This window comes from Salmo salar, chromosome 10, assembly GCF_965601325.2.
Source record: "Salmo salar chromosome 10, fSalSal1, whole genome shotgun sequence".
Classification (NCBI taxonomy): Eukaryota; Metazoa; Chordata; class Actinopteri; order Salmoniformes; family Salmonidae; genus Salmo; species Salmo salar.
Window position 1 is genome coordinate 54,547,265 of NC_138300.1, and position 12,860 is coordinate 54,560,124.

At 46.3% G+C, this 12,860-nt stretch overlaps 1 protein-coding gene across 5 annotated transcripts in view; it reads left to right on the forward strand.

The window, feature by feature from the left end:
• rxrgb (retinoid X receptor, gamma b) overlaps positions 1-12,860 on the forward strand; it is a 127,771-nt gene that overhangs the window by 19,347 nt on the left and 95,564 nt on the right. Inside the window, exon 1 of one of the 5 annotated variants that reach the window (XM_045687935.2) lies at positions 3,362-3,552. The exons of 2 other annotated variants lie outside the window; for them this stretch is intronic. In XM_045687935.2, the coding sequence (XP_045543891.1) occupies positions 3,489-3,552 (64 nt within the window). In that variant the 5' untranslated portion in view covers positions 3,362-3,488. Of the gene's footprint in view, positions 1-3,361; positions 3,553-3,749; positions 3,835-12,860 lie in introns of those variants that run through there. 2 more of the 5 variants (XM_045687936.2, XM_082957078.1) reach the window with 2 other exon arrangements.

The window sequence follows — 12,860 nt, forward strand, 5'->3', positions numbered from 1 at the left end:
CTCCTCTGCCCCTCCTCTCCTCCACCCCTCCTCTCTCCTCTGCCCCTCCCCTCTCCTCTCTCCTCCACCCCTCCTCTCTCCTCCGCCCCTCCTCTCTCCTCCGCCCCTCCTCTCTCCTCCGCCCCTCCTCTCTCCTCTGCCCCTCCTCTCTCCTCTGCCCCTCCTCTCTGCTCTGCCCATCCTCTCTCCTCTGCCCCTCCTCTCCCCTCTGCCCCTCCTCTCTGCTCTGCCCATCCTCTCTCCTCTGCCCCTCCTCTCCCCTCTGCCCCTCCTCTCTCCTCCGCCCATCCTCTCTCCTCCGCCCCTCCTCTCTCCTCCGCCCCTCCTCTCTCCTCCGCCCCTCCTCTCTGCTCCGCCCATCCTCTCTCCTCCGCCCCTCCTCTCTCCTCTGCCCCTCCTCTCTCCTCCGCCCCTCCTCTCTCCTCCGCCCCTCCTCTCTCCTCCGCCCCTCCTCTCTCCTCTGCCCCTCCTCTCTCCTCTGCCCCTCCTCTCTCCTCTGCCCCTCCTCTCTCCTCCGCCCCTCCTCTCTCCTCCGCCCCTCCTCTCTCATCCGCCCCCTCCTCTCCCTCCTCCGCCCCTCCTCTCTCCTCCGCCCCTCCTTTCTGCTCCGCCCCTCCTCTCTCCTCTGCCCCTCCTCTCTGCTCTGCCCCTCCTCTCTCCTCCGCCCCTCCTCTCTCATCTGCCCCTCCTCTCTCCTCCGCCCCTCCTCTCTCCTCCGTCCCTCCTCTCTCCTCTGCCCCTCCCCTCTCCTCTGCCCCTCCTCTCTGCTCCGCCCCTCCTCTCTCCTCCGCCCCTCCTCTCTCCTCCGCCCCTCCTCTCTGCTCTGCCCCTCCTCTCTCCTCCGCCCATCCTCTCCTCTCTCCTCCGCCCCTCCTCTCTGCTCTGCCCCTCCTCTCTCCTCCGCCCCTCCTCTCTGCTCTGCCCCTCCTCTCTCCTCCGCCCCTCCTCTCTCCTCCGCCCCTCCTCTCTGCTCTGCCCATCCTCTCTCCTCCGCCCCTCCTCTCTCCTCCGCCCCTCCTCTCTGCTCTGCCCCTCCTCTCTCCTCCGCCCCTCCTCTCTCCTCCGCCCCTCCTCTCTGCTCTGCCCATCCTCTCTCCTCCACCCCTCCTCTCTCCTCTGCCCATCCTCTCTGCTCTGCCCCTCTGCTCTACACAGAACAGAATGCAGCGTCACATATCTATTTTGAGGGCTCAGAGTGCCATGTTAGTCCAACCCATCACACGCACGATCACACTCACACTGACGCATGGACAGACACATGCACATATACACCCGTGCACACAGTTAACACACACACACACACACACACACACACACACACACACACACACACACACACACACACACACTGTACTGATTGCTTCACAGCTGACTGTCCTTTTAAAAAAAAAAATGTATTTCTCTGGTATCTATTATCCCTGTCTATCAAGTCCTCTGTTTTTTTTATTTCTCTGATATCTATTATCCCTGTCTGTCAGTCTTATCATTTTTATTTTATTTCTCTGGTATCTATTATCCCTGTCTGTCAGTCTTATCATTTTTATTTTATTTCTCTGGTATCTATTATCCCTGTCTATCAAGTCCTCTGTTTTTTTTATTTCTCTGGTATCTATTCCCCCTGTCTGTCAGTTATTTTCCTTGAAAACACACAGGGGTACAAAAGATGTCACATGTTTGAGTCCTCCTCCCTGCCAAAATACACAGTGTTCACAGTGTTCAGCCAGTGGTATTAGAGAACATGGACAGAGGGAGGTATGAAAACTAAACGGCCTGCTCCTCGTACCTCAGGGACAGAGGGAGGTATGAAAACTAAACGGCCTGCTCCTCGTACCTCAGGGACAGAGGGAGGTATGAAAACTAAACGGCCTGCTCCTCGTACCTCAGGGACAGAGGGAGGTATGAAAACTAAACGGCCTGCTCCTCGTACCTCAGGGACAGAGGGAGGTATGAAAACTAAACTGCCTGCTCCTCGTACCTCAGGGACAGAGGGAGGTATGAAAACTAAACGGCCTGCTCCTCGTACCTCAGGGACAGAGGGAGGTATGAAAACTAAACGGCCTGCTCCTCGTACCTCAGGGACAGAGGGAGGTATGAAAACTAAACGGCCTGCTCCTCGTACCTCAGGGACAGAGGGAGGTATGAAAACTAAACGGCCTACTCCTCGTACCTCAGGGACAGAGGGAGGTATGAAAACTAAACGGCCTACTCCTCGTACCTCCTCAGATCAACTTGAAGTAAAAGCCTATGTGAGTCAGCTTCTTCTGTCAGTGATTTTAGGGAAACACACACACACACACACACACACACACACACACACACACACACACACACACACACACACACACACACACACACACACACCACACACACACACACACACACACACACATCATTATTACCCTAAAAGCTTTGTTTTGAATTCAAGGTTTAATTTCGCCAATGAGGAAACACATTAGTGTGGTATACCACACATTAACCACTCAATGTGCTAAATGTCTTTATGAATGCTAATTATGTCTTTCAGGGCGACGTGTTTTATGTGGGTCATCGCTTATTATTCCAACTCCACATGAATTTGAAGAGGTGTGTATTATTTGAGCTGTTCCCTGAAGACTTGTTGGGTGTAATAGACTGGTATGAAAGCTGCTCCGGTCTCTACTCTATAGGGAGCAGAGCCTCCAGGCCTGCTAGCTTAACTCCACTGTCAGTCAGGTGCTATGGGCTGCTGAAGGAATTCATTCATTGTCGTTGATTTTCAGTGTGTGTTCCTTTAAATGTCTTGGTCTTGGGTCTTGTTTTGAGTGCACACATTTCGCTCTAGGTCCATACTGTTTTCTGCACCGAGACACATACATAGGAATAGACAGTTCCAGGAATGCAAGGCTTGTTAGACGACACGCACATACACACTCGTGCATGTGCACACACACACACACACACACACACACACACACACACACACACACACACACACACACACACACACACACATACACCATGCTGGACTCTTTTGGCTCTAAGGCACGGAGTGACAGGGACACACACACAGGCGACGTGCAGTGTGCCAACACAGCGCTAACAGGCATGTATGCTGCCCTAATTACAAAAAAAGGCATCCTGGGAACTTACGGACGTGCCTAAAGAAGAGAGGAGAGTGAAAAGAGAGATCCTCCTTTCAGATATAGAGGGGAGGAATTGTAGAGTTAAACGAGTTGATCCACTACTGCAAACGGTTCCTCTGGGATTGATCAGAGAATAATCTGGTTAATCCCATAAACGACGTGGGTGGACTTTGCCTCGCTCCCTCCTTTTCCCTTCGTCCCTCCCTCCCTCTCTTTCCTCTATCCCTCCCTCTCTGCCCTCTCGTCTCTCTCTCCTGTCGGAGCAGGAGCAGGAGTCAGAGTACGTCCTTCTCTCCAGCTGCTAGGGAGGCTCTGTTCTTTGGCAAGGTGGTTCGGCTGGCACCCCTCTCCACCCTCTCTGGAGCCATGTGGCACCCTATGGCATCAGCCTCATCTGGAAGCCCCATAAGGGAGCTGGGTTATATGCACTGTGAGTACTGCAGGACTGGGACAGAAGGGAGCTGGGTTATATGCACTGTGAGTACTGCAGGACTGGGACAGAAGGGAGCTGGGTTATATGCACTGTGAGTACTGCAGGACTGGGACAGAAGGGAGCTGGGTTATATGCACTGTGAGTACTGCAGGACTGGGACAGAAGGGAGCTGGGTTATATGCACTGTGAGTACCGCAGGACTGGGACAGAAGGGAGCTGGGTTATATGCACTGTGAGTACTGCAGGACTGGGACAGAAGGGAGCTGGGTTATATGCACTGTGAGTACTGCAGGACTGGGAGACTGACGGACATACTCCTAAGAGTAAAGATCGTGGATCAGGGAGGTGAATAGTAAAGACTATAGATCAGAGAGGTGAATAGTAAAGACTATAGATCAGGGAGGTGAATAGTAAAGACTATAGATCAGGGAGGTGATTAGTAAAGACTATAGATCAGGGAGGTGAATAGTAAAGACTATAGATCAGGGAGGTGAATAGTAAAGACTATAGATCAGGGAGGTGATTAGTAAAGACTATAGATCAGGGAGGTGATTAGTAAAGACTATAGATCAGGGAGGTGAATAGTAAAGACTATAGATCAGGGAGGTGAATAGTAAAGACTATAGATCAGGGAGGTGAATAGTAAAGACTATAGATCACGGAGGTGAATAGTAAAGACTATAGATCAGGGAGGTGAATAGTAAAGACTATAGATCAGGGAGGTGATTAGTAAAGACTATAGATCAGGGAGGTGATTAGTAAAGACTATAGATCAGGGAGGTGAATAGTAAAGACTATAGATCAGGGAGGTGAATAGTAAAGACCATATATCAGGGAGGTGAATAGTAAAGACTATAGATCACGGAGGTGAATAGTAAAGACTATAGATCAGGGAGGTGAATAGTAAAGACTATAGATCAGGGAGGTGAATAGTAAAGACTATAGATCAGGGAGGTGAATAGTAAAGACCAGATACCAGGGAGGTGAATAGTAAAGACTATAGATCAGGGAGGTGATTAGTAAAGACCATATATCAGGGAGATGAATAGCAAAGACTATAGATCACGGAGGTGAATAGTAAAGACTATAGATCAGGGAGGTGAATAGTAAAGACTATAGATCAGGGAGGTGAATAGTAAAGACCATATATCAGGGAGGTGAATAGTAAAGACTATAGATCAGGGAGGTGAATAGTAAAGACCAGATACCAGGGAGGTGAATAGTAAAGACTATAGATCAGGGAGGTGAATAGTAAAAACTATAGATCAGGGAGGTGAATAGTAAAGACTATAGATCAGGGAGGTGAATAGTAAAGACTATAGATCAGGGAGGTGAATAGTAAAGACTATAGATCAGGGAGGTGATTAGTAAAGACTATAGATCAGGGAGGTGATTAGTAAAGACTATAGATCAGGGAGGTGAATAGTAAAGACTATAGATCAGGGAGGTGAATAGTAAAGACTATAGATCAGGGAGGTGAATAGTAAAGACTATAGATCAGGGAGGTGAATAGTAAAGACTATAGATCAGGGAGGTGAATAGTAAAGACCAGATACCAGGGAGGTGAATAATAAAGACTATAGATCAGGGAGGTGAATAGTAAAGACCATATATCAGGGAGGTGAATAGTAAAGACTATAGATCAGGGAGGTGATTAGTAAAGACTATAGATCAGGGAGGTGCATAGTAAAGACTATAGATCAGGGAGGTGAATAGTAAAGACCAGATACCAGGGAGGTGAATAGTAAAGACTATAGATCAGGGAGGTGAATAGTAAAGACTATAGATCAGGGAGGTGATTAGTAAAGACCAGATACCAGGGAGGTGAATAGTAAAGACTATAGATCAGGGAGGTGAATAGTAAAGACCAGATACCAGGGAGGTGAATAGTAAAGACTATAGATCAGGGAGGTGAATAGTAAAGACCATATATCAGGGAGGTGAATAGTAAAGACTATAGATCAGGGAGGTGAATAGTAAAGACTATAGATCAGGGAGGTGAATAGTAAAGACTATAGATCAGGGAGGTGATTAGTAAAGACTATAGATCAGGGAGGTGCATAGTAAAGACCAGATACCAGGGAGGTGAATAGTAAAGACTATAGATCAGGGAGGTGAATAGTAAAGACCAGATACCAGGGAGGTGAATAGTAAAGACTATAGATCAGGGAGGTGATTAGTAAAGACCATATATCAGGGAGGTGAATAGTAAAGACTATAGATCAGGGAGGTGATTAGTAAAGACTATAGATCAGGGAGGTGAATAGTAAAGACTATAGATCAGGGAGGTGAATAGTAAAGACTATAGATCAGGGAGGTGAATAGTAAAGACTATAGATCAGGGAGGTGATTAGTAAAGACTATAGATCAGGGAGGTGAATAGTAAAGACTATAGATCAGGGAGGTGAATAGTAAAGACTATAGATCAGGGAGGTGAATAGTAAAGACTATAGATCAGGGAGGTGAATAGTAAAGACTATAGATCAGAGAGGTGAATAGTAAAGACTATAGATCAGGGAGGTGAATAGTAAAGACTATAGATCAGGGAGGTGATTAGTAAAGACTATAGATCAGGGAGGTGCATAGTAAAGACCAGATACCAGGGAGGTGAATAGTAAAGACTATAGATCAGGGAGGTGAATAGTAAAGACTATAGATCAGGGAGGTGATTAGTAAAGACCATATATCAGGGAGGTGAATAGTAAAGACTATAGATCAGGGAGGTGAATAGTAAAGAGCAGATACCAGGGAGGTGAATAGTAAAGACTATAGATCAGGGAGGTGAATAGTAAAGACTATAGATCAGGGAGGTGAATAGTAAAGACTATAGATCAGGGAGGTGAATAGTAAAGACTATAGATCAGGGAGGTGAATAGTAAAGACTATAGATCAGGGAGGTGATTAGTAAAGACCATATATCAGGGAGATGAATAGTAAAGACTATAGATCAGGGAGGTGATTAGTAAAGACCATATATCAGGGAGGTGAATAGTAAAGACTATAGATCAGGGAGGTGAATAGTAAAGACCAGATACCAGGGAGGTGAATAGTAAAGACTATAGATCAGGGAGGTGATTAGTAAAGACTATAGATCAGGGAGGTGAATAGTAAAGACTATAGATCAGGGAGGTGAATAGTAAAGACTATAGATCAGGGAGGTGAATAGTAAAGACTATAGATCAGGGAGATGAATAGTAAAGACTATAGATCAGGGAGGTGAATAGTAAAGACTATAGATCAGGGAGGTGATTAGTAAAGACCATATATCAGGGAGGTGAATAGTAAAGACTATAGATCAGGGAGGTGAATAGTAAAGACCAGATACCAGGGAGGTGAATAGTAAAGACTATAGATCAGGGAGATGAATAGTAAAGACTATAGATCAGGGAGGTGAATAGTAAAGACTATAGATCAGGGAGGTGAATAGTAAAGACCAGATACCAGGGAGGTGAATAGTAAAGACTATAGATCAGGGAGGTGAATAGTAAAGACTATAGATCAGGGAGGTGATTAGTAAAGACCATATATCAGGGAGGTGAATAGTAAAGACTATAGATCAGGGAGATGAATAGTAAAGACTATAGATCAGGGAGGTGAATAGTAAAGACTATAGATCAGGGAGGTGAATAGTAAAGACTATAGATCAGGGAGGTGAATAGTAAAGACCAGATACCAGGGAGGTGAATAGTAAAGACTATAGATCAGGGAGGTGAATAGTAAAGACTATAGATCAGGGAGGTGATTAGTAAAGACCATATATCAGGGAGGTGAATAGTAAAGACCAGATACCAGGGAGATGAATTTATTCAGGCATTCAGTGGCAGTGCAGAGGGGATCTATAGGATTGTGTGGTGTGTGTGGTGTGTGTGTGGTTTATAGTGTGTGTGTGTGTGTGTGTGTGTGTGTTTGGTAACACGTTTGCAACACTGCGAAGTCCTGAAAATGTTGTTTTCAAACGGGGTTAAAGACACTGTCTTTAAACTGTCTTTTTGTATTCAGTGTCGTTTTATGGGCTGTTGTTTTGTTGTTTATAGTATGATCTTTTGCTACTTACCCAGAGTCAGATGAAGTCATGGATATGTCTCTGTCTATCCCTTTAAGCATCTGGATAGATGCGTTCTTCTGTTCTGGGCTTTGTTTTCATTTGATGAGTTCCTTTACTGCAGTATGTTCGGTGGTTATTTTGTAATATGTGCTTTATGGTATGTGAGGGCTGTTTATAGACTTGTGGTTTATGATACTGTTTGAATTGGCTGATAGCTGTTACTGTAAGTCAGAATGTGGGCTGTAAGTGTTACAAAGTAGAGCGGGTTTGGGGGGGGGGGGCGTGTTTTGGTCAGGGGGCTCCTATAAGGGGAACAGACTGGGCCTGTTCTGTGTCTTGGTTTAGATGAATGAAGTTTGGTTTGAATGTGTTCTGTTACCTGCCTCTTATTTGGTGATCTTAGTTATTTTAACTATTGTCATATGGTGTCATGGATGATTGCGTATGAAATAAGAAGAGGTCAGAAAACGATTTCATGTGTGAAACAGGCACACAGACTGAGAGAGAGAGAGAGAGAGAGAGAGAGAGAGGAGAGAGAGAGAGAGAGAAAAATGATGGTGAGTGTGGAAGCCCTCTGTTCAGGGTTCAAAGGTGGTCGTTGAGGTGATGTCACCACCAAGCTATCACCATAACAACTCTCTCTCATTCTCTGCATCTGCACTCTGCCTAGTGTTACCTTCAGCATATCTATCTATCTCTCAACACCTCCCTCTCCCTCTCTCTCTCTGTTGCCTGTCACTCTGATCTCTCCATCACCCCTCTTCCTCTGTGTTTTTCCCCTCCTCTGGTTGGCGAGGTGTTGGAGGTGTTGATGTGATCCTTTTACACACAGACAGAAGAGAGACACAGACAGGGTCCTGTCGCTAGCCATTATCAGCCGAGAGGACCGACACAGTGTGTGTGCGTATGTGTGTGTGTGTGTGTGTGTGTGTGTGTGTGTGTGTGTGTGTGTGTGTGTGTGTGTGTGTGTGTGTGTATTTTTGCGGCAGAGCTGCGATGAGTTGGTTATATTTTTGTATTGAGCATACATCTCCATACACCTTTGTTAACTGGTTGTGTGCCATAATTTTACCTTCCTTATTTACAATGTCATTCATGAACATGATACCTTCCTTAAAAAAAATGTCCCAAGAAAAGGGTTCTTTCCTCTATCAGTTTAGCCATATTAGTTGCTGTAATATTTGTTCTGCCTCTTCTGGAGGATGAAATTGTAATTTTAACCAACGTTGTATAGCTTTGTTTAAAAAGGAGGGTACTTTAAAGAGGGATCAATTGTCAATTCACCGGAAATGGTTGGTTTTAATCTGTATAGCGGCAAAAAAGACCCCTTTTTGTTTTTCTTAGTAGACTGCTGGAAAACCAGTTTGGATTTATATATAATTTCGTTAGGCTTTAGGAGAGAAGTTTAATTTTTAATGTAATTTTTTTTCACCTTTATTTAACCAGGTAACTAGGTAGGCTAGTTGAGAACAAGTTCTCATTTACAACTGCGGCCTGGCAGTTAATGCCTTTAACCCTCAGAACTCATGTTCATTATATAAATATGCCCGTTTTAACTTTATCTGGTTTGCCAATCCAAATGAAATGAAAAAAAAAATGTGTCACATGATTTGACAAAGGATTCTCTGGGAGTTAGTAGAGCCATTAATAAATATGTTAACTGCGACATCACTAAAGAATTAATCAGGGTCATTTTCCCAAAGATGGACAGATGTTTCCACGGTTTCAAGATCATATATATTTTTCTATCACTCAACTCTTTCGGGAAAGCGTTTTGGTCACCTTTCATCGACTCTTCTGACAGAACCACCCACCAAAGAAGGACCAAGCAGCGGAGGAAGAAGCAGCAGGAGAAGTATTTGGAGTCATGGACGTGGGAGGAGATCCTCGATGGCAAGGGTCCATGGAGCCAGGCTGGGGAGTACCAGCACCCGAAGGCGGAGCTGGAGGAAGCGAAGAGGGAACGACGGAGGTACGATTCATTGTATCCTCCTATTCAGGAGGTGGAGAGGCATAAGGGGAGTGTTGCTAGGTCAGGGGGGAACCCTGACCTAACTTCCCGGGAATTCGGAGGGAGCCATGGAGGAAACCAGAGCCGGTCGAGGAGACAAGAGCGGATGACGACGCTGGATTCCGGAGAAAGGGACTAGTGGAGAGCGCACGACGGAGCAGACGCACAGAGGGAGGAGCTAGGCAGCATGGAGGTATGCGCACTTTGTCGCCCATAAGCACTCAGAGCCCGGTGCGGTCAGTACAGGCTCCGCAACGTTGTCGTGCGACAGCTAGCCGGCAGCCAGGGAAAAGTGCGCCGGCGCAGCATATCTGGCCTCCAGTGCGGCTCCTCGGCCCAGGATATCCCACGCCTGCTCCACGCACGATACCCTGCATTCCCCAGCACAGCCCAGTTCGTCCTGTGCCAGCGCTTCGCCCTTGCCGGGCTTGAGTGAGCATGGAGCCAGGACGGGTTATGCTGGCTGTAAGTGTCAGACCTCCAGGGAGAATCCTGGGCCCAGGATATCCTACGCCTGCTCCAGGTACGGTGCGCCGCATTCCCCAGCACAGCCCAGTTCGTCCGTTGCCAGCGCTCCGCCCTTACTGGGCTATAGTCAGCATTGGGCCGGGGCGGGTTGTGCCAGCCCTGAGCGCCAGACCTCCAGCGACGCCTCTCAGCCCGGGGCCTCCAGCGACGCCTCTCAGCCCAGAGTCTTCGGAACGGGAGCTACGCCCAGAGCCACCTCCGTAGTGGGAGGATTGGCGACGGGGGGGGGGGGGGGGGGGTGTAGCACAGGAACCGTCGTTGACGGTGGCCATCCTCCCTTCCCTCCCTTTAGGTTTGGGGTTGGTTTTGTGGGTTTTTTTTGTTTTGGAGGTGCAGTCGGGGTCTGCACCTTTGGGGGGGGGTGGGGGGGGGGGGTACTGTCACGTCCTGACCAGTAAAGGGGTCATTTGTAATTGTATTATGGTCAGGGCGTGGCAGGGGGTGTTTGTTTTGTGTGTTTTGGGGTTTTTTGGTTCTAGGGGATTTTGGTTCTAGTTTTCTATCTCTATGTTTCTTTTTCTATGTGTGGCCAAGTATGGCTTCCAATCAGAGGCAGGTGCCTTTCGTTGTCTCTGATTGGAAGCCATACTTAGGCAGACTGTTTTTCCTGTGTTTTTGTGGGTGGTTGCTTTCTGTATAGTCTGTGTACCTTGCAGAACTGTTGATTGTCGATTTGTTGTTTTCGTTTAAGTGTTCACTTTATTAATAATAAAAGAAGATGAGCACTATGCCAGCTGCGTTTTGGTCACCTTTCATTGACTTTTCTGACATCAACACCATTTAATCGGGAGACCACATGGCAGTTAAAAATGTGGTATCTTTTAGATACCCAATCTCTAATATAGTACTCTTATCATAGTTGGGTTTTAGACCAGATAAACTGGAAATCTTCTCCAGGTCCTCAATAAGGCCCTTCAAGGTTATTGATTGAGGACTCAAGAGAAAACTTGAATCGTCAGCATACATTGATATTTTTGTCTCTAATCCATACATTTTTAGCTCCTTAATGTTATCATTAGACTTACAGTGCACTCAGAAAGTATTCAGACCACTTGACTTTTTCCACATTTTCTTACGTTAACAGCCTTATTCTAAAATGGATTAAATAGTGTTTTCCCCCCTCATCAATCTACACACAATACCCCATAATGACAAAACAAAAAGCTTTTTTTTTTTGCAAAAAAAACCTGGAAATATCACATTTACATAAGTATTCAGACCCTTTACTCAGTACTTTGTTGAAGCACCTTTGGCAGCAATTACAGCTTCAAGTCTTCTTGGGTATGACGCTACAAGCTTGGCACACCTGTATTTGGAGAGTTTCTCTCATTCTTCCCTGCAGATCCTCTTAAGCTCTGTCAGGTTGGATGGGGAGCATTGCTGCACAGGTCTCTCTAGAGATGTCTGATCGGTTTCAATTCCAGGCTCTGGCTGGGCCACTCAAGGACATTCAGAGACTTGTCCCGAAGCCACTGCTGTGTTGTCTTGGCTGTGTACTTAGGGTCATTGTCCTTTTGGAAGGTGAACCTTCTCCCCAGTCAGGTCCTGAGCGATCTGCAGCAGGTTTTCATTGAGGATCTCTCTGTACTTTGCTCCATTCATCTTTCCCTCAATCCTGACTAGTCTCCCAGTCCCTGCCCCTGAAAAACATTCCCACATCATGATACTGCCACCACCATGCTTCACTGTAGGAATGCTGCCAGGTTTCCTCCAGACGAGACACTTGGCATTCAGGCCAAATAGGTCAATCTTGGTTTCATCAGACCAGATAATCTTGTTGAGAGTCTTTATGTGCCTTTTGCCAAACTCCAAGCGGGCTGTCATGTGCCTTTTACTGAGGAGTGGCTTCCGTCTGGCCACTCAACCATAAAGGCCTGATTGGTGGAGTGCTGAAGAGATGGTTGTCCTTCTGGAAGGTTCTCCCATCTCCACAGATGAACTCTAGCACTCTGTCAGAGTGACCATTGGGTTCTTGGCCACCTCCCTGACCAAGGCCCTTCTCCCCTGATTGCTCAGTTTGGCCGGGCAGCCAGCTCTAGGAAGAGTCTTGGTGGTTCCTAACTTCTTCCATTTAAAAATTATGGAGGCCACTTTGTTCTTGGGGACCTTCAATGCTGCAGACATTCTTTGGTACCCATCCAAAGATCTGTGCCTTGGCACAATCCTGTCTCGGAGCTCTACAGACAATTCCTTTGACATCATGGCTTGTTTTTTGCTGTGAGACCTCATATAGACAGGCGTGTGCCTTTCCAAATCTTGTCCAATCAGTTGAATTTACCACAGGTGGACTCCAATCAAGTTGTAGAAACATCTCAAGGATGATCAATGAAACAGGATGCACCTGAGCTCAATTTCGAGTCTCATAGGAAAGGGTCTGAATATTTATAGAATACGTTTATTTAAAAAGAAAATTATATAAATTAGCAGTAATTTAGAATTACCTGTTTTTGCTTTGTCATTATGGGATATTGTGTGTAGATTTCTGAGGATTGTTTTTATTTCATCCATTTTAGAATAAGGCTGTAAAGTAACAAAATGTAACATAACAAAATGTTTGCAGCATAGATGGTCCCCAAGAACACAGGGAATAAAGTCAAGGGGTCTGAATACTTTCAGAAGGCACTGTATTTCCCATTCCTTTTGCTTCATCCCTCTCAACCATAACTTTTTTTATAGCTAACAGTTCAATGGCCCTAATAAGTATAGTGTCAGAGGACAACC